The following is a 25847-nucleotide window of genomic DNA, read 5'->3' as shown; positions in this document are numbered from 1 at the left end:
CAAGGTTTTCTTTCTGACAACAGCATTAAACGTGACACACCGGTCAAATCAAACTGGCAAACCAAAGCTTTATTTTTTTTTTAAAGTCTTTGCTACAGTACCTAGGACTGCACCCCTATACATAATTAACAATCATTCCTGAAAGATCTGTATTTGGCACCAGTTTGTGTTCACCTCAAACACCTGTGGGAAGGATTAATTTCAAATCAAATTTGGTTTTTTAACAGAACGGGAGCTGCCATCATGAAGCCAATTAGCTGAATTATTGGAGAAGCTTAAAAAACAAAACAAAACAACAAAAATCCTTATCTTAACCAACACATTACAGAGAGAGCTCCAAAACAGAGGTCAAACATTAAAAGGCTGATATAGGCTCAAGTGGTTTATAAAACCTATAAAAAAAGACTACACCAGCACATACGCCCTTTCAGTCCACGCAGTTTAGAAATTAACACAGGGAGCAACTCGCTAGCTGGAAATCTTGTCATGGGAGAACCACATATATACCAACAGGAGTACCCAAAATCAAATGTTAAAACGCTCCAATTCCCAATCCACGTAAAAGGAGAGAGGTTTGTAGGAAGATTAAATCAATCCATGATATCATAAACTGGTTGGGCAGTTCAAACTTCCCCCAGCAACCACTTTGTCACTCATACACACAGGCTCACATGTACACAGCTCAATCCCATTCAAATTCCTCATGGAATAAAAGGATCCCAGGCTCTATTGAGTCTTTCCCTATCATGCAAGAAATAAGTCTGGCTGTGCTTTAATCACCATCATGTATTACTTCAGCCACAGAGTACCAGGCAGATTAAGTAGAAATGCACAGTTTTTAGCTGATCATCTCTGCACAAGTGTTGGAGAGGCTCAGTTCCTGGAGAGTTCTGGAGGGCAGGCCCAGTGTGTCTCTGTTCATGCAGACTCGCTGGCCTCCACGGCTTTGATCATGTGGTCGGGTTTGTTGCCCGCAGCGTAGTGATCCCACATCTGCAGGTACAGCCGCTCCAGGTCCATTGTGTACTGCTTCGTGTTGAACAAAGGGCTGGATATTCTCTGCTTCCAGACTTTGCCACGGATTTTTTTCAGGCTACAAAAGAGAGTTAAAGCAGTCATGAGACGTTCCAGACAACACATCATACTGTTTACCCCTGAAACCTGCTGTTTACAGCTAACCCAGAACTGTCTGTACAACTGTTTCAAAAACAACTGCTCCCCCACCTCCACCAAATTCCTGTTCTATCTCCTCTAATTTCTGATACAGACCAGCACAATTACTTCAAATCAGAAAAGCTGCAACATTAACTTGCTGCATTATCTGTAGGGCAGTAACACTTTACAGCATGATTTTAATTTGAAGTGACAAACTGCTTAATCTTCCATTTAAAAAGAACAAAATGTTAACTGTTTCTTCAGTTTCTTCAGAATTGTTACTCAATTGGGAGTGCTGTTAAGTTACCATAAAAGCAGAAGCTGATTTAACTGCAACACAAGACACCTCCAGAAGAGGATTGCCCAGCTATTTTACATATAAAATATCAGCAGGATTACAACTACTGATATCTCAGCACTGTGCCCAAATACAGTACTCTGCATTCTTGATGCTCCCACATTACAGAGTCCAAGTTTGCTTACTATTCCAGGTCAGTTCCCAGTTTCACAGCAATATCCTCATACTCCTGTCTGCTTTTTGCAATGAGCTCAAGACAACCCAGGCAAGTGAGCTGTGAGGCAGCAACTCGTGAGGCAAGAGTCTCGCCTGAAGAAAAGAAAATAAAAGGAACATCAAAACCAACAAAAACAACCAGGAATGAGTTTATCAAGTATCTTATCACATAGAAGCCAGGAGCTACTTTCCTTCTGCCTCTACAAAAGGCACAGTTTGTTGTGTTTGCTGTTACTAAAAAATTACTAATATTCCAAGCCATGTATTCAATGTAGATTCCCTGCTGCATTACCTGGCATAGTGACCATTGGAGTCCCAGCCCAGAGCACATCCATGCCAGTTGTGTGCCCATTGCAAAGGGGAGTGTCCAGACAAACATCAGCCAACTGCCCTCTCCTCACATGCTCTTCTTTGGGGGCAACAGGGGAAAAGATGATTCGGTTTTGGGCAAGGCCCAAGTTTTGTGCGTACTGCTGGATATTGGGCTCTCCTACAGCTGGGAAACGCAGCAGCCACAGCACACTGTTGGGAACTCTTTTTAGGATCTGTAACAAAAATAAGAACAAAATACAGGAAGTTCAGAGAAGAATATTTACTTTTCTAAACAAGAAATTGTCACATACTAAAATGAAGTGGAAGGCATCATCATTCTTTGAGATATAGAGCAGAAATTAAAGAGATTATCATTATGAATGAGATCACTGGGATTGCATTTCTGATCCCACTGAAAGAGACAGCAACTCTGAGCAACAGTGTACAGAGCAGTTCCTTAAGAGAGTAAGTACTGAATTTTATGATCTCATTTATTTATAGGCCCATCCTATGGAATATAAAGAAAAATTACCCTAAATTAGTTCTCAGCAATACACTGTAAGCTGGAACCTGATAGAAATATTCTCCACTCAGATTTATCAATGTACCAAATGCCAAGGCCAGTTATAACTCAATTGCAGAGACTAAGGAAATCCAAAATTATTTCACATTGGAGAACCAGCATATAAGCTGTCCCAAACATAAATTTTCACTGGCTAGATACACAGATATAATTGGAAATACATCTAAAACTCTCTATATGCTACTAACACTAAGCCCTGCAACATGAGCATTGTAAGGATTCAAATGGCTCAAGGTCAGTGTTTTCCACAGAGAAGTTCACTTGGCATGAAGTTTCTGCTAACTTGAACAGCTTTGCCAGAAGTCTGACCTTAGATTTCCTACTGGATACAGATACTCACATTAGCCCACATCTGCAAGGTGGAAGGATCAATCTTATAGAGCTGATTGAAGTTACAGTACACCACAGCATCCTCTGGTAAGCCGTACTGAGAACGGGTAGTGACAATTATAGTCCGTGGAACTTCTTCACCAGTTGCTGCTTTGTTGTTTATCTAAAATAATAAAAAAAAAGCTATTGAAACACTGAAACTGCACGAAACAAGACTATGCCCTGTGGAATTGTCCTGAGACACATTTGTTAGCATAACAAATTACTGTAAGCATATCTTTGGTTTTATGATACAAAACAAAATTGTCTACTTACCCACAGCAAGAATTTAACTGGTATGTGTACACGCTTGTGGATGCCACAATGTTGCAACCACCAAGGCAAAAAACACTGGGCATTTTCATGCCCTTCCTATATCTCCCCGAAATTCCAAGTAACTGGAATAATTGGAAAGAAGAATCATATAAAGAGGCATTACACATGGAATCCTATCCTCCTTAAGGTCACGTAATTTCCTTGAGAACAAAAATGAAATTAAAACTGAAAGACAGAAAGCAAAGCTGGGGTTTGGTTTAATTGGATTTTTGTGGTTTATTTTTGCGTGGGTTTTTTGTGTGTGTTTTTCTTTTTTAAGATAGAACACAGTAAGCACAGAACAGATAATCAATAGAAGCAGACTTGTATGTAACTGATAAGACTGTAAGGAACCAGTTGACAAGGAAAATAATGAAAATGCTGAAAATAAGAAGAGTTAATGACAAACTTTTAAAAAGCCTTCACAAAGAATAGGAATATGCTAATAAAAAGAAGCAGAAGATGAAGTTGGAATAATCAAGTTACCATGCAAGAGTCTTGAGGATTAGTAAAATGGAAGCAGGATTTTAATTTTTTTTTTTAATGACATGCCATGATAGGATCAAAACCAGATAAACAGAGAGGCCAACACAGCTACTTAGAGCCTTTTTCCTTATATATGTGTATTTTTACATACATAGGCATTAAAAATTTAGACAGTGGCATTGCAGCCAGCCACTGATGACACACTTAATGTGAATGACAATGACTCACTGTCACTGACTGTTAGAAGATGCACAATAGCTCAACAGAAGTTGGTAAATATGCTACTTATTCAGGTCGCTGAGACCTCAAAAAACAGAGTGCTCAGTTCTTGTTGACCTATGCCCAAAAGTAGATGATCTCAGCATAAAGAAGTGCTATATTAATGTCACTGTAAGACAGAAATCCTGGTTTAGAAGTGCACAGACAGAGGTGAGAGTCTTCCCTCTCAGTGGTGGAGTGTTAAGACAAGAATTCTCTACGATTCTCAGGTGACAACTTCAGAAAAATTGCTAACAGCCTTACTGACCAAACTAAGACAAACTATTACTAACTCAAAGAAAAGTCTCAAACTATTACCAACTCAAAGAAAACTCAAAAATAAACCAAGCTATGAGATTATGAACAGAGCAGTGGTAATAAAAGGTATCAAAATGATGTAAAAGAAGTTCCTGAGGAACTGTAAACTGAATAAAATTCACAAGATAACAAGCGATGCTAATGTCAGAATATGGCATTTCTAAAAGGAAAAAACTGTTCTGTAGTGGAAAAGTTAAATACCAGCAACTGTCACTAAAATCCCATGAACTGTTAAGCACTGAGAGGTGCTAATATAAAATTCTGGAAGATGTAAGGATATGAATAAATGTTGTTGAAATACAGTAGAATAACTATGCCTCTATTCTATTACTCAGCAATTTTTTTTTTTCAACAGAAAAACACAACTGACACTGAGTAGCAGGTCAAAAATCTTGGTAGGCTGCAAGCAATAAGGAAATCTTGCCTTCAAATTCAGAACAAGCAAATATCTTCTTTATGCAACAATAAAGAATTTCTTTGGACTTTAGATACCTCTAGATACAATTCCTCTATCTTTGGGGGGGAAGATCATCTTCCAGTACATCTGTGGCTTATAATGAGCTTCCTTCAGTTTGACAACTAAAGGAATCAACATGACAGAAAACACATTTGCTTGGAGGTTTTTCTTCATTGTTATGTTAAATAATACATAAATAACATAAACACCAAGAGAACAGTGTCCTGAAGTGCCTCACCTGAGTAGTTGCTAATCCATTGCTGATGTTGAAGCCATTGATAGTAATCTGAATTTGCCCACGGTTTATCATCTCAATCACAGCCTCTGCAATGGTGTTCATAGGGATCACTGGCATGCTGAGGGCGGCATTGCCATCGGCGTTGTCACAACTGTCAGGACACTTCATCTGAGATAAATCACACAGGGATCAGAGGCAGCTCTACCTGCAGTCAACCAGGATTGGACACAAACAAGAGCAGCTCTCACCTTAACGATCTTGACATCAGGAAGGCTGTCCAGGAATGCCTTCAAGTCAATGCCATTCAAAACAATCCTGTTATCATAAATATGACCATTGGACTTGAAATCAATGACTGCTTTTTTCTGTCAAAAGAAAAGATTTCAAGAAGTTACAAGACCCCTTACCAATACTATACCAAGTGCCATTTCATAGATACCTATGGAAAACACCAACTTTCCCTGCCCTATCTTCCAACGTACCTTCAGATGGGGGAACATGTTGGCATGGTCACCAATAAAGAAAGTGTTTGGCATGTAAGCTAATTTCTCTGAATACTGCTCAGCCACCTCAACTGGTGAAGTTTCTTTGTCTGTGATGATATAATCCATGAACAATGCCCCACTGGTTCCAGGATACCCTAGCCACATTGCCTAAAAAACAAGAAAGCAAAGCTTCAGTGCCATTTGCCCCATACAGGTTCAAGTTCCTTCTTGTGCTTTACCAACTGAAGATCAACCCCTAACTCCAAACTTTACCTACCAACACAGTGAACAGCTCAAATATGCTCTAAAATTGATCTCTCAAGCAAATTTTCCCTACAATATGCAGCTTGAAGCCAACCATCAGTGATTACAGCTTCTCTCACCTGAGACAACTCCTGTAGTCTAGAATTACTCTGATTAAGGTTCCTCTCATTCTCTTTCCATAGGCATTTTAGAAAATTCTTAGTCAAAAAAATCCCCCCCAAAAAACTCTGACACTGATTCTGGCTTACTAAGAGCCCTGTAACTTAGTTACCTGAATAGGTGCTGGTCTCAGGGCAAACAATTCATTTCGGGCTCCTTTGGTGTAGCCATTCATGTTAATGAGAATGTGAATCCCGTCCTGATGGATGCGGTCTGCTGCTTTTCCATTACATGGTATCTAAGAATAAATAAATACATACATAATTTTTTGTTTTCAGTCTCTCAGCAATAAATGTGGTTAGTCATCAGTGTAACAATGGATAGATGCCAACTGCATAATTTAATTTAAGCGAGACTTAAATCTTGTTAATCCTGGTTTTACAGAAGCATAAATCCTCAATGCAGTAGAGCTGAGTAGCAGTAAAACAAAAGCTAAAGGCTAGAAACTGACATTATAGAAACCAGAACACCCTCCCCACACCCACTCCTCTAAGGCTAATTAGTAATTAAAGCTGACATAGGGCAAGTGACACGTTCACAAACTAAGGTAGTACAGAAGATCAAAATGAAGATCAAGGATAAGCCAGTTAACTACACTACAGGGCTTTGCCTTGACTTCTGTGTATACTGAAATCCTGGTCAGTTTTCACACTGAACCTAAGGCAAGCTTAAATGTATTTGCAGTTGTGACATCTTGACTTCTCCATGACATTTAAATATGACTTATCTTGAGACTTAATGTGAGAGTTATTAAATATTGATGTTACTTTTTAATAATCAGAGGTCACAAGATAACCACACATCTGAAGTAGCACATAATGCCAATACAACTACAAATTTCAAATTCTCAAGACTAACAGCCTAATTCAAGAAATTAGAGAAACCACAGATTCTCTTTCTTTATTTAGAAAAATTTAGGTTTGCTAGAAGGCCAATGCATAAAACAAGCTCACCTGAGATAAGTCAATGAAATGATTTGCTTCAGCCATCACTTTTACACGGAAGTTTGTCCCATCATCAGGACTCAGGGCATAACAGAATACCTAAAATATAAGGCACCAAAAAGTGAGTATCTGGGACAACTTGTCCATAAAATAACTGTGCTATATTGAGATGTTAAATTACATCTAGTTTCACACAAATCATAGTTATTTACATGGCATTTACCAGTTGAGAAAGAAGTCAAGAAAGTGGCACTGGGCCATTTTTTGACACATCTGAACCAGGCCTAGTTCTGTGCCAGAGAATGGCACTGTGTCCTGCACAGACATATATCCAATCTTCTCATCAGTGCAAGGCAAAGTAACCTTAACAGACAGATCTGCATAAGAATTAGATCTCTAAGAATGCCTTCAAGTCACCTCTGACTCTGTAATTAGTGAGAATTGTAACTATGAATCAGGTTGAATAGACAAGCCAAGCCTCAGGGAAGCTTTTTAACAGTGACTGGTTCTCCCAAGTAGGAAACCACAAGTCTATCTGAAAACAGCACTTGATATTGGTAAAGGAGAATGATTTGGGTTGAAGAACTCTTCAACCAATAAAAAAAAACCCCAAGAAGGAAAAATTTGCTCTTTCCTTGTTTAATTGCTTGCACCAAGGCAAAAAAAAAAAAAAAGTGCCATGTTATATTTATTTTTACCTCAAATTTGTCTGGGTTATGCATGCCTGGAATTGACTGCATTAGGTGTGAGGTTGGATGGTTTCCAAAATCAGAGCTCACGTAGCCAATACGAAGTCGACCTTCACTGGCCTTCAAATCCTTGGGATGCTCATATGGTGGCTTGTGAAGAACATTAATCTGCCAAGAAAACACACAAGTGTTTAAAAACTCAGGAACTAAAATCTAAACAAAGGGACAAAGCCCCCCTAGGAGTTTGCAGAATTAACCTTATCCCACATTCAAGCAAGCAGTCATGGACATCTGCTGTTCCAAACCTGTGCTCTACGTATTCCACTGGAGCCAAGTGCAGTGCCCACACACTGTGTCACAAGATGTGATGTCTCTGCTCTCACACAAATACAGACACCACTAGCACATTTCTGCTTTTTTAACAGTTTCAGTATTCCACCCCAATTATTAAATATCCTGATACCACACCATGATCCTCAGGAAGTTCTCAAACCACAAGTCACTGGTAACCAGAACAGCATTGCTGTAAGGCACCACAGCATTTGTTCTGTTCTTTGCTCTCCATCTTGCCCAGGCATCAGCTTGCAACCACTATCTCTGACAGGATTATCAGGCTACTCAGACAAGTCACTTTGACAAAGTGTTATCTTCCATTAGTTAACTGGACCCTCCCACCAGCTGACAGCACATTTTCAATTATAAACGGCAACCTGCACAAGTAGTCTGTCTCAAAACTCACAAGCACTAATAGCTATGAACATTACATCCCACCTCTTCACATGCCAGTGACTCAGAAAGCTTACAAAGGCTAATACTGACAAATCAGAGTATTAGATTTTGAATAGGAACAGGCAAAGCCTCAAAGGACTTCAATCAACAACTGGCCTGTATAGAACTTCCTACCTTGTCCAAACAGAGATTTCCATGTCTCTCAGCAATTGCCTTCCTAAAACTGTGAGAAAGGGGATACAGCATGCTATGATGTGGGTGTACAGAAGGCAGCCTGTTTTTCTCCAGCTGATCAGCTACAATGCTGACCAGCTTCTTCATTCTTTCATCATAGTCTGTCCAGTCACAGACAATCTATAAAAAGAAGGAAAAACAAAGATTACGACAACAGTTTCCCCCAGCCTGTATCAGTTATTTCAGAGGTTGACATTAACGTTTCTTCCAAAAATGGAAGTGAGAACTTCTGTAATTACTGTTAATGACTGTATAATCTCATCTTCTGATTTAAGACTGAAGTCTGACTCTTTACATTTAAATTAGTAATCTCCCGCAGAGGAATCCTAAGAATCACAATCAAAGCCTCATCTTCCTCACCTGCAAACAGTGGGCCAAGTTGCAATAGGCATCTGGGAAATCAGGTTTCAGTTTCAGAGCAGTACGGTAAGAGGCAATGGCTTCTGGTATATTCCCTGAATCCTGTGAAGATACAGAAATGAGTCAGCAGGTAAAAATATCCTCAGGGTAACTACTCACAGTGCCCCACCACGCTCTTAGAAGAGTGAATCATTCGCATGTGGTACCTTGTGAATCGAGGCCAGGTTGCTGTGGGCATCAGCAAAAGCTGGGTTTATCTGAATGGCACGGGTGTAGCACTGCAGAGCTCCTTGAACATCCTGCATCTCCTTCAAAGTGTTTCCCATATTAGAATAAGCATCTGCAAATGTGGGGCTGATTCTGAAAAATAAACATAATATATCATGAACAAGAAAAGCTCCTCCTCCAACAAGAAAACATGCTCATATCCAGACTTTTCCATTTGAAGAGCAACTATGGAAATTACAAGACATGACTAAGTCACCTTCCATACAAATCCAGGCATTTTCCCATTAGGAAAGGCTGGGACTCTTACAGAGAGTATCCATTTACCTAATAGCCTCTTTGTAATGCATCAGAGCTTCCTGTAACTTTCCCTGCTGTTGCAGAACGCTTGCTAAGTTCGAATGCGCCGCAGCAAACTCTGGAAACACCTGGAAGAAAAAGAAGTTGACTCTGTCTCAAACATCACAGGAAAAATAGTTATGCATTTATTATTGTATTTTCTTACTTTTTTTTTTTTAGAGAGAGGGGGGAAAAAAACCTCTGTCCTGTTACACATTCCCAAGATGAAGCACCCACCTCTCCCCCTCCCACCCAAGTGTACCTCAAGAGCCTTCCGATAAAGACGCACAGCCTCCTCGATATTGCCCTGCTCCCGCTTGATGTTTGCCAGATTGTTGAGTGAGTCTGCATGAGTGGGACAAAGTCGAAGGGCTGTGTTGTAGCATTCTTCTGCTTCTACCACCTTCAAAAAAAAGGGGCATTGTTAACATTTATTGTTTTTTTAATATTTATTTTGTATTGCATATTATTATTTATAACATTACATGATTGTAAAAGCACTGTTTATGAAAAGTCATTATACAATCACTTTTAAAAGGTTCAAAATGGAGATTTCCTGAATTATTCTTCCTTTTAAGTGAGGTTAACATCCATCTTAACCACTTGCTCAACAACTTAACAAACTGGTGACAGCTGGTGTCTATTAAAAAAGCATTCACTGTAATTTTAAGAAGAAAAAAGTGCTCCTTACACTGCCTTTCTCCTTCAAGGCATTGGCCAAGTTGCAGTAGGCATCAGGGAAATGGGGCTGGAGCTCAATGGCCCTCCTGTAGGTGTCTATGGCCAGGTCTATCAGGCCCTGCTCATAGTACACACAGGCAAGGTTGCCGTGCACAACTGCGTGATTCGGGCTCAAACTCAAGGCTCGCAGGTAAGCTGCCACAGCTCTGGAACAAAATAAAGGAAAAAAGAGGTAAACAATCATCAAATAAAAAAGGTAAACAATCATCCATAGAGCAGGAATTCTTTACCTTGGTACAGTGTATAGTGAATAACATTAATTCTTCTGGAAAACAAGGAAAGCTTTCAGCTACTTTTTTTTAACACTTATCATTACTAGGAAAAACCCCTTTTTTTCCTTACTCCATTTTTGCCAGTTTATTATTCAATTTTAACAAGATAAACAGTATCACATTACATCTTTATTCTCACCACTAACCTACTATTAGTTACTTAGACTTAAATCATCCCTTTGTTCAAAAATGAAATCTTTAATTATGTGCTCCTATAGCATTATATAGATGGCTAATGTATTTAAATCAAATTTCTAGGAAAACCATATATCTGTCAGTAAATCTTTAAAAGGTGATGCAAAATCTGAAATTATGGAAAAACATGCCCATTTGGTCCACTAATTCATGGTTAAATCAGACATCACTGAGTCATTTAGACTGTGTGCAATGCAGATAATTAACCTGTTCCCTGCAAGCTTTTATTAAATCTGGGGCCACAAACCACAGCTATCAAAAATTAAAAACCAATTAACAGATGGAATATACTACACTGCATATAAACAACACAGCCTGGATCTTTTCCCAGCAACAGAAGATTCACGTATCAGATTAGAGGTCTCAGAACAGGTTAGTTCAACAACACACCAACACTACTGCAACCCAAGGCAATAATATGAGCCAGACGTGTCAGAAATACAGAATATTCAATGAGATGTTTAGCTGAATTCCAGAATTCCAGTGTGTCTCACATAGAAGAGAAATTTTAGAAGAGACACACTTGCAAATTATGTTCTTAATTACTTAATAAAAACAGAGAAATCTAGCATTCAGGTCTTTCTTGTGCATCTTATTTTCACCCTACTCAGCCTTAATTTCCAACCTTGGAAAAAAACTCTTGGTTTTAACAATGCATTAAGCACAAGAAAGCAACATGAAAGAATACAGATCACTGACTTTTTTATTTTTATTTAAATAGACCAGTAGCCTGGCTTGTCTGCACTTCAAAGCCATTTGCTTGCTAAGCATAGACTTGAAGTCTTTGCTACCCCTGCTCACAGACACCTTACAGAAGGACCATAATCTGTATCTTGATATATCTGACAACCCACAGAGAGCAACAGTATTGATCTGCTTACCTGTCAAATATCCTTGCCTCCTTCAGAACATTTCCCAGATTGATATAAGCATCCAAAAAATTTGGGTCAAGTGTTACAGCCTGAAAATAGTTTTGAAGTAAAAGTTTTGAGCATTAAACACAAACATATTTTCTATGAAACTGAGTTGTTTGCTGCTTTTTAAAAATTTGATAAACATAATCTCTAAGTTTTTAAGACCTTATCAATAATCCAGTAAGGAAGGAAAACATACAAACCAATCACAGAGCAAAGTTATTTATCTGTAGAAGTGAAGCATGTACTACCTTCAAATTTATTTGTTTGCTTACTTATTGAGTTGCAACTACTGCAAAATAAAGTATGAAGTATTTATTTCACATTAGGCTGATCATACTTAACACTCCTGTCTATTGATGCTATGTTGTCTTTAGCTTGTTTTTAGAGAAGAAACCATAAAAAAACCCTTATCTGTATCCTTTACCTCCTGCAAAGTAGGACAGGTAAAGCTTTACCAGTGCAGGAAAACAGGCTGTTCACAAGAACAAGGAAAGAGAAATACATCACGTGTGCAGGGAAAATTGAGTAGCCATTTAACTAAAACATCTTTGCTCCCTTCAAAACTAATAAAATGCAAAAAAATCACTTAAAACTGATGAAGTTACACAAGCTGCAGTACAAAGGTACACATGAGTATCTGACAAGCCCCACTCTTACAATCTTATGGGAACTATTAATTACAAATTAAAATACTTCATCTATCATGGACTAGACACAGATCCAAAAAAAAAAAAATCTTGAGCAGCTAGACTTTTTTCTGTAGATTTAAAGCCATGAATTTCAGGAAGAAACTGTTGTCACATCTTAAATTCAGCTTTAGGGCACTCTAGAAACTTCAGAGACAAGGACAAAAATAATTACGATGCCAATTAGACACTAATTGGAAGGTCTCAGACAATTACTTAATGACACTAATCTAGAGAATTCTGAACAGTAGTGAAAAATAACCCTGGAGAAGAGGAATTAATGTGTCACTTAAAACTGTTCTTCTTAATTACTCAAAGGACAGTAATACCTGAAACAAAAATCACAATGCAAAATGATTTAAGCACCAAGTTGATTGTTACTGTCACACACAGAACATGCAAAACATCATCATCAAATCAGATTTTTAAAAAAATTTAGTCCAGGAAAGGGCTGAAGAACAATTTAATTAATTTTCTCATATTTGACATGTGTGAAGTCCTAGGGGAGTTCCAAGTGTCTCTCTCTAGTACCATACAGGCAGTTTGAAACATCAGCAAGTTTAAAAAAAACAATTAACATGAGCTGCTAACTAACAGGATCATATAAAGTTCTCCACTACCAAAATATTTATCACCTGCAAGCACACAACTGCATGTACATTTAAATCTAGCAGTGAAGCTGACTCCCTTAGGAAGTTACCTTTTCAAAATGATGAATTGCAAGCCAAATTTCTCCTTGGGCATTGAAAACACAGCCAAGATTACTCCAAGCCACTGCAAAGTTTGGTTGAGTCTCAATTGCTTTTAAGTAACACGCCTTGGAATAGTTAAAGAAGAGAGATACAAGGGAAGGGGAATATTTGTAAAAAGAAAAAAATGAGAAAAAATAATTGTTAGTATGCCTTCTCTAACCAGCCAAAAGTGACCCTGCAGTATAGGCTAGCTTGCGCCAAAACTAATGCGCTGCAAACTGTTGTTGATCCTGCGCCAGCGCAAACCAAAACCCAGGTGCAAGCCCACCATTTTTCAGTTATGCTGGTAACAGATTAACATTCCTTCAGACACCAGATTGCCACAAAAATCATCTTAGAAACAATTCAAGTAGTTCACCAGAACATCTGCCGCCTTTAAGTGTGTAAAAATAAAAAAATTACCGTGTAAAAACAACTTTACTCTGAAACAAAATTTTCAAACACTCTAAATCTGATAGAAATTACTTAAAAAAAAAAAAAGAAAAAAATTACTGAAAAAGATAAAGTTTAATGTGTGCTTTTCAAATGAGATGACACACCCCATCCATATCTTGTTTCCCAGTTTCTTTGAATACAATTCAACCTCTCCTGCAGCTTCAAAACCTCAAATGACAGGATTGCATGAAGGTTTAGGTCCCTGTAATGCAAGCGCAAGAAATCGCTGCGCATCCTACCCAGCACGGCGCCACGCTATCGCTGCGAACTGCTTGGCTCTAGTGATTGCCCCAAGGTGCAGTGAACAGCCAACCAGAATCATTAATCTACCAGACAGGCCCACACAAAACTCGCATGTTAAATTTGATGTCTGAACTCTGGAAATGCGTTACAAGCCAATTTTTGTTCAAAAGGCTGCAGCCTGGAGCTCGGGCAGTCGCCCGATCAGAGATTAATCATCGAGTCAACCGTTCACGGGGGCTTGAATCGCACGCAATGCGCGTTACCGCTGCGCAGCCTTTGCGCTACTGCAGGATCACAGCGCATCATCAGAAGAGCAGAACGCTGCAATCCAAACAAAGAAGAAAAAAGGAAAAAAATGAACAACCGGAAGAGTTAGAAGCTTTTACTATTAACTATCTCCAATTATTTCTTTAAAAAATATTTTAATTTACTTTTACTTTATTTCTTTGAAAGAATTTGTGGCTAATAGTATAAAATATTCTTACATTACTTGCTTGTAATTAAATATTTTAAGCTGTTTCTGAAGCCACAAGACAGAAGATTCAGGCATGGAGGCAAATGGTTTTGCTGTGGCAGTTACAAACCCGTTACCATATTTCTCATCATGTGACTTTTCGGTGCGTTCCTTGCTGGAAGAGGAGGAGGAGGTGTGTGTCTGCCCTAGATCCAGGCCTCGAGCTCCCTTCAGCGAGGCACCTTACGCATGGAATAGGAGGTTTCACCCACCTGAAACCTTCTAAATACAATATCAGTGGTGAAAAACCAAAAACAAGAGAGAAAATAAAACAAGATCATTAGTAAGAGTTCAACAAAGCAATTGCATTTTTTTGGATATGTCTTAACACATGGGAATGAGGATAATCTGTCTGTAACAAGGGAGACATGCAGAAGGGAGAGGGTTAATCGGGCAATTGCATACAGCAGGGACTTTTTTTTTTTGGAAGAAAGGCTCTGAAACATCTACAAAGAAATTAAATTTTAGTTCAAACTGTAAGGAATCTGCTGGCTTGATCTTTCAAATGGACTGATAACCAAAGAAACACATTGCAATTTACTCGAGATGTTTTTCCTCGTTTATTAAGTTCTCACAAAACGGAATAACACTTTCAAACTAGGTGTCTCCAGAGCTCTGAAACAAAGAAGTCAGCAACCTAAGGCAGGCGCAGTGTCTTGGCCTATACCAGTCACACTAAAGCTGCAGTGAAGTGCAATTCATGTTAGCTGTCCGCTTGGTGGGCTGAGAACCAAGTGTCTCAAAGACCGTTCAATTCTGAATGCTGCTACACAATGTTTTCAACCTGGATCCGACCAAATCAATCAGGCTGCTCTAGGGTGGTACACGCATCCAAGTTGTTCATGAGAAACAAAGCAATGTTGAATTTTGATCCTGCTGTTCCCCGTTACCCCACAAAGCTCCCCACCCTCCCCAGCTGGTGCTGCAGCCAAACAGACAGCTACGCTGTTCATACACTCCACTTCTGAGCATGCGCGTGGGGCTTGGAGCGACAGCCCTGGAGCCCAGAGTGGCTCTGGTTTCTCCACACTCCTCACCCCTGCAGCGCGGACGCGTAAGGTGGCTTGTAACAAGACAATTTCTTTCTGCAATCCGAATTTGAACGTGCCAAGAATTTGAAACTCATCTTGGTGTTCGAATTGTCGGTTTAGGAAACGCACGACTGCTAGAAGCCACCTTTCCACTACAGCAAGTTTTCTTTTGATCAGTTCATTTACCAAACAAACCAGCTTTGTCCTTCCGATTTCTTTATTTTGGGGGAGGGGAGAGGGAAGACATGAAGAAAAGATACTGGGGATGGGGGTGGGGGGTGGTGTGTGTCGCATACTGCAGCTATTATTTACTAGCCTTTCTTCCACTATCAAGGGAAGGGAAAAGTTAAAAGAATAAAAATCTTTAAAAGCCAATATTACAAGGTAACATTTGGAAAGTTTCTTCTCCACTTACAAGCCACAAAGGACTTTAGAAGAGCAGCCTTTTCAATAGCACCTGCATCGTACAGGGATCTCGAGCTAACCACAGGCTCTCTGCTTGGCACCAGCAGGCAAGCCTCAGATCTGAAGGATTGTTACTTATTTCCAGATGAAAGCATGATGGAGCCCCTGCCCAATACTTCAGAATGGTATCAGATAGTCTAGTTCAGGAGCAAGGCTTGGTAACTTTCCATTTCTTGACTTAAACCAACTTTTTAAACATGGACATGCCATATCTTGCCCTGCAACTACTCTGGGGTGTTTCAGTGCCTTCAGTTTTCAGAAGTTTCTCGGACTGTCTGTTGATCAACGCAGATTTGAAGACTTGGTGCAAAGTTCAAGTTTTCAAAACACTGATGTTTACATGTATTCTACCCAACACCTACCTTGGCTTCTTCCAAGCGACCCAGGGCTTTGAGCAGGTTCCCCAGGTCACTACGAACACAGTACAAGTCCTGAAAAATCGAAATCACACCATCAGCTTCAGGACTACAGATTCCCCACAGGTCTTCACAGAAAATTTGCAAGGAACAACCCAGTCCTCTAAAGCTTAATTTAAATTCTTAATAAATACATCACAAATGGAAATTATTTTTCTTGACCTAAGATTACAAACAACAGATAATCTGAGCAAATTTAGTACTGTGAAGAATTAAAAAGAAGTAGTATTTCAAACAATTCCTATTATACAGAAATAAAAAACTGAAAATAAATGCTCCCCCCAGCAGCTTAAGTCCTTTTGCCACATGTAAGGATTTCGAGTCCCCCCCTTTTTTTTTTAAACCACAATGCCAAACCTGTACCCATAAGATACACCATTGCCATTATGGCTTTTTAATAAGATATATAAAGTGATTTTGCTGCCTGTATCCCTAAAGAAGTTTTCCTCCCTGTTTTGCCCACTAATCCATCCTTTTCCAACAGCTTTACCCCATGTTCTTGTTGTTTCATTTGTTTGAAATGAAAGCACAATCTGCAACAGCATTATCCAGCTGTAAAGACCAGAGAGAATGTAGACATTTTGTCAACACTACAACACTAAAGAAAGGATCTACTAACCTAAACAAAACTCAACTCCTGCAAAAAACCCACCATATCACATTATTCTAACCAGTGCATCCACTAGTCACATCACTTGGCATGTTAAGTTAGACAAGTTCACACTGGTTCAAGAACACAGAAAAATGAGGTTCAGTAAGGCTCTTGTTGGACTGGGTTTGCTCTTCCTTGTCCTACAGAAAAAGGATTCATGCACATGGGATCAATGCTGCACTTGAAGTACTTTTTATCAAAATGTTTGACCAAAGAGCAAGCAAATACCTTTATCATGGGGACCAATACTATACAAATTTAATGAACATGATGCAAAATAAACAGAGGACAGCAGTCTGTTTACTAAAAATGTCAATGTGAAACAGTTACAACCAAAAATCTACACACCAGATCAATCTTATAGGAGTCACTTATAGACAGTTTCAGCCTTCCTAAACTGATGCTCCTGTAAATGAGCCCACAAAGGAAATCTAACTCAGTCTACAGCAGAAATCTTACCAAGGCAATGCTCATCGCCATCAAATTTCTGACTTTGTGATAAAGTAATACCTGGTGATTTTCCAAGATCTCACATTCAAGTCTAAGCATCAATTATCTCACTAGAGTACTACCTTAAAGCACATAGAGCTAAATATGAGGCCATTCACTGGAGCTTCTGCCTTCAGAAAAGAAAAACCAAACCTTGCTTATCTTTTATCTAAAACGTTAAGTATGTTCCATATAGAGAAAAACAACCAACCAGCAGCCCCTACTGCAATACACAATTTCTTGTGACAAAAGCCTCTCAAAGATCCTTAAAAATAGTATTAACTGCTTAATTAAGTTTATGGTATACAAGTTGGAAGGGTTATCTATTGTTCATGCTTTGAAAGCTGCTACTTTTGTGTCCTCAGGCAGTAATAAAGAATGGACTTTTCTAAAATAAAGCATTACTTACAGGATTGTACTGAAGGGCAGACACATATGCCTGTACTGCTCCTTCCATATCACCTGCAGCTACGAGTGCAGCAGCCAAATTAATATATCCATCAATGAAATCTGGTTTGAGGCGCAGCGCATGTCTGTAATGCTCAATTGCTTCCTGCAGCTGTCCACGCTCCTTGTACACATTGCCTAGATTTGAATAGGCTTCAGCCAACAGAGGGTTCTGTTTGATTGCCAAAGTGCTGAAGTGAGCAGACCTGGAGAAAACAGACCAGTTAGCAAATAAGAAACCATGACCCAAAACCAAACCAAAACCACCCAAACAAACCCACCCTTGACATTCAGTGTTTGTCTGTTTATCTAGTTACTCTAGTGAACATTCATGCTCAGGTGAGCCAAACATACAGCCAGCAAATCTGGATTTACAGAGCTGTCCTGTATCCTTATCCTCCCACTTTAAACTCCCATCGCCCTGGTTCCCATTTCAGGCTGTACTGAACAAAGACAGCTCTCATTTACAGTCAGAAGGGTTCAAGTTGCCTCACCAAACCTGAGCTCAATACACTTGAAAAAAGCACTACAGGAATCCCTCTTCCAACATCTGTATGTGTTAAGCAGTGTTCCACTACATATTCTTTTCAAGCAGCAGGACATGACTTACATGTAAAATTCTGTTGTATCCCCACTCATTCTATTTTCCCTTTTTGAACTACTACAACTTCAATCAGAAGACTATATAAAACAAATCTGAGTCAAAAGTTATTACTTGCTTCACCAGCAAACATGAATTTACAGCTAGAACAAGTGAAATTCAAAATGCTAGAGGCACAGAGAGCAAGATCAGGAACAGGCAAGCAGAAAGAACAAAGAAACAACTTTCAGATCAAAAAACTGCTTTAACTAAACATGCTGTTGTGCAGGAAAAGAGTCTTACAACTTACAGAAAAATACCCCAAACCACAAACCCTTAGACTGTAGGTGGAATGAACATTACACATGTAAATCCTGCCAGTACACACCAACGTGGCTGATGTTCCAATGTTAATTAATATGTTCAATATTAAAATAATACGCCAATAATGGCAAGGCCTCCTGTTTGTTGTAAAGCTGATGAGTCCAAGCAAAATTCCACTGGGAAGAAACTTACCTGTCCAATCGGCGACACTGGAAGTGAATGGATGACAGTAACAAAAGCACACCAGTGTTATCAGGCTCCTGCCTCCAGAGCTGCATGCAGTGCCTCTCTGCTGCTTCAAAGTCTCCTGCCTGATACTCACGATGAGCCAACTCCGCTAACCCTTGGAAGGAAAGCATACGTTTCGTTGGTTCTGGAGAATCACCAAAACATTTAAAGGGGGAAAACAAAAAGTTAGATGATGGGAACAAAACAAAAACAAAACAAAACAAAACAATGAAAAAAAAATGTACACAACTAATGGATAAAAATGTTTGAAATGATATGAAACACTACAGCAGGTGACAGTTGGGATTCTAAGATCTTATCTGTACCAGCCCTTGACTCCATCAGCTAATAATAGCAAAAATGCAGACTGTAACGACTGTGAATATTTGCAATTTAATCATTTCCATTAATCTGAAAGAGACTCCTGTCATGATATGATATTTTAGTTCCTAACACTGGAAGTGCTGCTAACAGAACAATGACTCTCCTCACTCCTCCCCACAACTGAAAATCCTATGCTTTGCTAAGTAAAAAAAAGTTCTAACAATTTCATAGGGAAATGAAGGACAGGAGACAAAGACTTTAATAAAGGACTTGAACAGAAGAAAGTTTTGCTGTGCAAGTAGTGAAAACTCTTTAAAAAAAAGGCAAAAAAAGCACAATGGGTAACATTCATTGAATCCTGCCTACTCCTATATTTCCTCTGAAGAGTCAAAATCCCTTCACAGAAAAAAAATGGTCTTGGAACAACAATATCTGATGAAAGACAAACACACACTTCAATGATTATGCAACTGGCCTACAGGAGGAACCATTAAACAGACAGGGTACAGGAAAGGAGTTACTGCTCCTGGAGGCTTAGCTGGAACAGGAGTGACAAAACAGTTTTAGTATTTAATACCCAACTGTGGAGAATGAAATACTTAAATGAAATACCACCTGTTTTAGGCAAAACAACCAGAAGTGAGAGAAGTAAAATTTCTTACAAATAAGCAAGTGCAACTTGGAAAAACCCACAACCATTACATCGTAGAAAGAAGTGCTGGCCTTCAAATTCTGCCTTTATACCAACAACTCTTACTATTAAAATGTTAGATTACTGCAAGTATCTCTCATTTTTCCTCCTGTACTCTGCAGCCCCTTCATTCCATTCATTATACATTTCCCACCTCATCCTACAGTTTTAAAATCTGGAATCTAAATGAAACAGATAAACCTTTCCTAATACAAGAAAGCACCTCAATAGCTGAGCCTACATTTTTGTAGTGAGGTAGTACAAAAGACAAAAGTTCATGCTTTTGTGAGAACTTTAAAGACAGCCAAAATAATCACAAAGAGAATACGTACAGATTTACTATCCAGTGTTTATTTTATGAAATTGGGATTGATGCAATTTATTTAAATTACTTTCAAATTTGGGGTTTTAGCACCAGTAGGTTGTAATATAAGACTGCAAGTCCTGTATAAGCACAGTAGTTTTTCCAGATAGTGTACTGTCTCTGTCAGTGCTATAAACTGTTTCACAGTAAATTGGAACTACCACTGCCACTCTCTTTTTCAGATAATTCACAAATTAGTAACCAAGTAGCCTTATCCAGATTAGATTCCTGGTTTTCAAACCCTGACTAAGGGCAAAGTGGACTTCACGATCTGATTAAACCGAATGGCAAAGATAAAAAGGTACAACCTTTATTCAACATGAGAAAGTTGAACTGTGGCTGAAAACCACCCCACTTATAACTGGTGCTGACAGTAACACTGGAGCACCAGCGGACCGTTCCTCACTTGGTTCCTGTGCTGTTAACAGGTTCTGCCCTTCTGGCAGTGAACGCACTTTCAACTTCCGCTGATGGCACAGAGAAACCAGAGAGAGGAAGAGCATGTCTCATGCACTCAATTTCCTCTTCAAATACATTTCCATTTCAGTAAATTTCAAAGGGAAAAAAAAAAAGCAAAAAACACCCCAAAACATAACAACCCAGAAATTTACACTCCAAGGCTTATGCCTACAGGGAAAGAAGCTTTCAGTCACGATCTCAATGCTACATTTTGCCTATACTTAAAGCAAGAAGTCAAACTGATGTTGTAACTTCCAGGCCAAGAGAGCAAGCGGTGCAGATTTAACACCTGGGAATGAGAACTACTAACAAAAGCAACAAAAGAAGAAACACTGACACTTTTCTTTCATTTATCAGGTGTCTCTGTTTACAAAACAACCCACCCTGTGTCTCCAGAGATAAGGCAAACAGTGTAAAATTGCCAGTCATTTACCTCCAAACATTTATTTTACAAACGATTGTGAAGAAGTTCTCTGAAAAGCAGGAAGTGGACAGCCACATCAGGAAGCCCAGAATAAGTCAAACTTTCTAATACAAAGTTGGCTGGAAGTTATGCAGTGCAAAATATCCGTAAGACAGCTCATGAATGGATGCTCACTGAATCAATTTGTAAAGAAAATAACTGCAGTGAGGAGTCACAGCCAGGAAAATCCCTTTTCGTGTCTTGCATAAATTAATTTCTGTACCTCGGCTAATTTGTGCTGCATGCTTCGACTATGACCTTGGAAAAGTCTAGCACAGTGCTGTGACAATGACCTTCCCTGAGGCTTCTAGACAATACAAGCGAAACAAAAAGCTGCACAGAACCAACAGAAAGGCGCCCAAGGCCATTTTCCCCCGACAAATACCATCCTAAGCACTTGCAATACACTCCTGCTCAACCTTGCGTTCAGACACCGTCTAGTTCTAGGCAGAAGCAGTGGTTACCTCCAGCTGGGAGGTGCTGGATAGCACAGGACTCCCTCCCAGCGTGCACGTGGCTCTTTTTACCCGCAGGGATCCAGGCTACAAGAGGATGCTGCAGCCTCGCTGACCACACACACACTTCTAGCCGAGAAAGTACCAAACCCCGTACTGCAGCACCTTTCTGTGTCACTACCCTCTCTCTTTAGATGCCTATCTCCGCACTCCTATCCCGTCTCTTTCTCTAAAAATTCTCCTTTTCCTTCTGCTTTCCTCAAGCATCATTTAGGCTCTTCCTGCTCCTCTGGTTAGAGAAATCCCCAAAATCTGGGGGATAAAGCTGTGCTGTCCTTTCATCCTTTCAGTAAGCACAACACTTCTTTCTCTTGCTCTACAGAGAAAGTCAGATTTCTCCTCCATTCCTCAAGTTCCTAAATTTAGGGCAGGATCTTGCCTTAATACAACACACTATCTTACTGTTCAGAAAAGCGCTTAGTGTCCGGCTATGCCACAGAATCACAGAACGGTTTAGGCTGGAAGGGACCTTAAAGATAATCTCGTTCCAATTCCACTGCCATAGGCAGGGACACCTTCCATTCGACCAGGCTGCTGAAAAAAAACTCCTGCCCAAGTGCAGCGAGCGATTCTGGGCAAACCAACACACATTTTGGGTCAGGCTTTTAGCCTACTTCGCCCTCTAACGCAGTCACCTGATAGTCTGATAAATATAGCAGCGAGCCCGCCGCACTCACACCTCCCCGGCAGCGGCCCGGGGCTGCCCACGGGCAGCGCCCACCGGAGCGCGCCCAGCACCGCGCTCGGGCCCGGGGCGCACGGAGCCCCACAAAGGCGGCGGGGGCACCCCCGCCCTGTCGCGTCTGGAAACTTCCGCCGGGCGCAGGCCCGGCGAGCGGGGAGCGGCCCCGGGGGCGAGGGCACGGCCCGGCCCCCGCTCTCCCCGGCCAGCCCGTCCCCGGGGGCGCCGCAGCGCACGGTACCTGTGCTGTCCGCCACGTTCCCCACGGAGGTCGCCATCGGGACGGGGGCCGGGGAGGCTGTGGCGGCGACGGCAGAAGGTGCGCTCGAGCCGGGCCGGGCCGAGCTGCCCGCGGTCGCGGCGCGCTGAGGCGGCGCTCCCGAAATGGCGGCGGCGGCGGTACCGAATGGCCGCGGCCGGAACTATCTCCGCGGAAAAGAGTCCGGGCGGCGCCGGGCGGCGCTGGCACACGGCGGGCGGAGGGACCTGCTGGAATCGGCACGTTATCGCAGTAAAGTTATCCTTCCGCGCGCAGCGCTGCGCCAAAGGCGGCGGGACTGCGCATGCGCCGCCACCTCCCGGTACCCCCGCACGTGGCTCCGCGGAACCGGCGCTCACCGGGACAGAGAGCTCCGACAGCGGGACTGAGGAGCTCGGACAGCGGAGCTCAAAGAGCGGGACTGAGGAGCTCAAACAGCGGAGCTCACTGGGACATCAGATCTCAGTTACCGGAACACCAGAGCTCACCAGGACAGTGCAGCTCAGTCACAGGGACAGCAGAGTTCAGTAACCGGGACACCGGAGCTCACTTCTCTACCCACACAGAGAAACAGCAGCAAAGGCTGTATCCCCATTCCTGCTGTATTTCCACCAGTTCCCTCAGCCACACACCAGGACTCCATACGGATCCCCGGGCTCTGCAGCAGCTTCCCCAGGGCACTGACAATTACCAGTCTCCGGTGAATCTTGAGCCTTCCTAAAGGCTCACATTACCAAAGTCTGGTTTCTGGAAGTAATTGCAATTTATAGAAAAAGTAGGGCAGCTGTTTTTGAAGTATTGGTAGTCTTTAGGCAGTTCCCAAAACCACTCAGGGGTCAGACATCAGACACTGTGTTTGTGGTCCCAGAGAAAAAGCTCCCCTTTATGAAATGAAAATTGCCTTACAGTTGTTCATCAACAGCAAGTATTTCATTCTGAGCAAGCATTTTTTCCTGACAGACATGCATGTGTCCAACAGGCCAGTATTTCTGAGGAATTACTTTACATTAATATAGACTGAAAAACAAACCACACAAACCTGTATCTGAATTCTGGAACCAGTACAGGCTACAAGCCAAAGCTTCAGCAGGACACGCTTGTCTAAAGCTTATTTTTCACCGTTTACTCATTCATATAACATGTTTTATAATCAATTAAAATATCTAAAAATAAAAAAAAAAATCTTATCGACACAGCCCACACTACACTGAAACTGGGACAAGAGAAATTCAGGAGCCAAGAGTGGCTCAAAATGACCATCATCTCAGGGAAGGGAGTTCATTCATCTGAGTCCAGGTCACTGTCTCCTGCAATGGAGTGAAAGTCCTCACTGTCCTCCTCATCCTCAGACAGGTGGACCTGACTTAACACGCTTGGCCCAGAGCGCTGCTGCTCTTCCTCCTCCTCCTCTTCTGAGATCTCGTAGCCTCCAATGCTGCTGAAACTCGTGTCTCTTGTGTTGGACTTTGGGTCTGGTTCTTCATAGCTGCCATAACTAGAAGAAAGAAGAAAATAATTTTAAATTAAATGAGCTGCTGATACCAGCAATTCTGTATTTAACTGCTGTGAGAGTTGGCTTCAAGTCCTGTGAACACTAGGACTGTGCATTTCCATTCTGTCACTGGCCAGCTTTTTAAAACAGAAACTAAAGAAAAAACAGTTCTCCAATGAAACAATTCCAGTATCTTCACTCCACTCTGATACACTCCAGGCAGGAAAAAATGATTGCTCCAACAGCTTCTGTCACCTTCAGTGCAGACAGAAAGTGCAGGAGTGTTTCCAGCCCATTCTCATCTTCTCTAGCACTTCCTGCTGACTCCTGTCAAGGTCCTGGGCTGGAATGACCAGTGCCTGCCAGCCCAGCTACCTATCAGCTCTGATGCCTGTGATTTATGAGGCAAATGTCAATATTTGCACCAAGGAACTGAATTCCACAAATAGAAGAAGAACAGAGAATCAAATACTTGTACTCTACAGAATGCCCAGAGAAGGGAGAGTAGGTTGCTGTTCTCTCAAATGCAAAAAAATAAAGCTGATATTGTTGTACTTTTAATTTTCTAAAAATTGAACACCTTCCAAAATACAGAATATGCATATTCGTATACTTCTGGACTTCAACTAAGCAGTTGAATTTCAAGTCAGGACAGGCTTGTTCTTAGAGGGGGAAAAAAAAAGTTTATCTGCTAAATCACTTTTTAACTTCAAAGGCATCTTGTAGTTTGAGATAGCTTTTAGAAACCTTTATTTGTCCTGCCATCAAAACCCACTACGTATGTGCAAGAAATCATCTAACTTAAAATAAAAAAATGGGTGGGTTTTTCTTCTAATTTAACTGGTATTTTTATTAGTGAAAATCTAACAGCAACCCCAAATTTCTGTCAGTAAGAATAAATTGTAATTATGGTTGTAACAATAAGAACAGTCACAAGATAACTTTATGAAAAATATGAGATATTCTTCAGGTTTTTATGATGAAAATTTCAAAAATCTTTAAGAGAAGGGATTTTACCAGCTCTAATTACCTGATGTTGCTGTCCTCCATAACATGAGATGTCTCCCCACCATCTCCTTCATAGGACATCATGCTTTCTTCATTGTCCATGCCCATCCTTGTGTTCTCTTGAAGAACATGAGGCTGTTTGGGCCTCACTGCATTGGGCTCCACATCTGAGTCACTGCCACTCTCACTCAGCTGGATAGCTGTGTAATGAACCAAAGTTTGGTCAGGAACTGCCAGGTTTGTTCTGTCACTCACATACCCACTGTCTGTGGTTCAAGGCTGCAGTACTGACTGTAAGGAATGTTTGTAAAGTCCTGTCTCCACAAGGCAGCAGAAAAAGTATCTGGGAGGTGACACCACCCACTGAGTGCCCAAATCTGAATAGTTATTTATTTGTTATTATAATATTTGTTATTACAAAGCAATGTCACTACCACCATTATCCAAAAGGCCTTATGTCTTGTCTACTCTGGAAAATTCCCCCTTCTTCCCTCCTAATAATTTTCAGAAGTCATTGGTAAATACTATATACTGTAAACTAAACACTATATCCTTTTCTGCATAAGTTTGTATTAAAATATAGAAAGAGTCTGAATAACCTCTGTACATCCCTTCCTGTTTGTGATAACATTGTTTTAACATTAACATTTTACATTTAACATTCATAACCCTGTTTCATATCAAATTAAATGTACTTTTACTAGACTACCCATTCCTGGCTCTGCATATCAAATCATACTCACAGTGTTTTCAGAACCATTTGCAGTTTC

The 25847-nt window shown here is 40.6% G+C and overlaps 2 protein-coding genes across 6 annotated transcripts in view; both read right to left on the bottom strand.

The window, feature by feature from the left end:
* Positions 1-43: 43 nt before the first annotated feature.
* On the bottom strand, positions 44-22748 carry OGT (O-linked N-acetylglucosamine (GlcNAc) transferase). Of its 2 annotated transcripts, none has more exons than XM_071442618.1 (22): positions 22560-22748; positions 18785-18965; positions 17651-17894; positions 16047-16115; positions 12945-13061; positions 11523-11602; positions 10125-10320; positions 9696-9836; positions 9422-9522; positions 9076-9229; positions 8870-8971; positions 8450-8629; positions 7556-7714; positions 6867-6956; positions 6026-6151; positions 5488-5658; positions 5254-5370; positions 5006-5173; positions 2905-3057; positions 1962-2214; positions 1639-1762; positions 44-1093 (listed from the first exon to the last, which is right to left on the bottom strand). In XM_071442618.1, the coding sequence occupies exons 1-22, from the start codon at positions 22594-22596 to the stop codon at positions 919-921; spliced, it is 3138 nt and encodes a 1045-aa protein (XP_071298719.1). In that variant the 5' UTR covers positions 22597-22748; the 3' UTR covers positions 44-918. The 2 variants fall into 2 exon arrangements, with proteins under 2 accessions (XP_071298719.1, XP_071298720.1); XM_071442619.1 differs by having other exon boundaries at positions 18785-18935; positions 22560-22747.
* A 684-nt stretch (positions 22749-23432) lies between these two features.
* TAF1 (TATA-box binding protein associated factor 1) overlaps positions 23433-25847 on the bottom strand; it is a 29209-nt gene continuing 26794 nt past the window's right edge. For all 4 annotated transcript variants that reach the window (XM_071442609.1, XM_071442610.1, XM_071442612.1 and 1 more), the window contains 2 exons: positions 25100-25277; positions 23433-24072 (listed from right to left, as the gene is read on the bottom strand). In XM_071442609.1, coding sequence (XP_071298710.1) covers positions 23856-24072; positions 25100-25277 — 395 coding nt within the window. In that variant the 3' untranslated portion in view covers positions 23433-23855. The remainder of the gene's footprint in view (positions 24073-25099; positions 25278-25847) is intronic.

The sequence above is a fragment of the Agelaius tricolor genome, unplaced genomic scaffold, assembly GCF_023055355.1.
Source record: "Agelaius tricolor isolate 1412-34295 unplaced genomic scaffold, bAgeTri1.0.p SCAF_17, whole genome shotgun sequence".
Lineage (NCBI taxonomy): Eukaryota > Metazoa > Chordata > Aves > Passeriformes > Icteridae > Agelaius > Agelaius tricolor.
This window is presented reverse-complemented; position numbering and strand designations above follow the sequence as displayed.

Excerpts from the sequence above, each read along its gene's own strand:
- OGT (XM_071442618.1), bottom strand. The coding sequence starts at position 22,596 with ATGGCGACCTCCGTGGGGAACGTGGCGGACAGCACAG. Across the intron at positions 6,957-7,555 it reads ATAACCCAGACAAATTTGAG|GTATTCTGTTATGCCCTGAG; the intron begins GTAAAAATAAAT and ends CTTATATTTTAG. Across the intron at positions 5,659-6,025 it reads TGAGACCAGCACCTATTCAG|GCAATGTGGCTAGGGTATCC; the intron begins GTAACTAAGTTA and ends CTTGTTTTTTAG.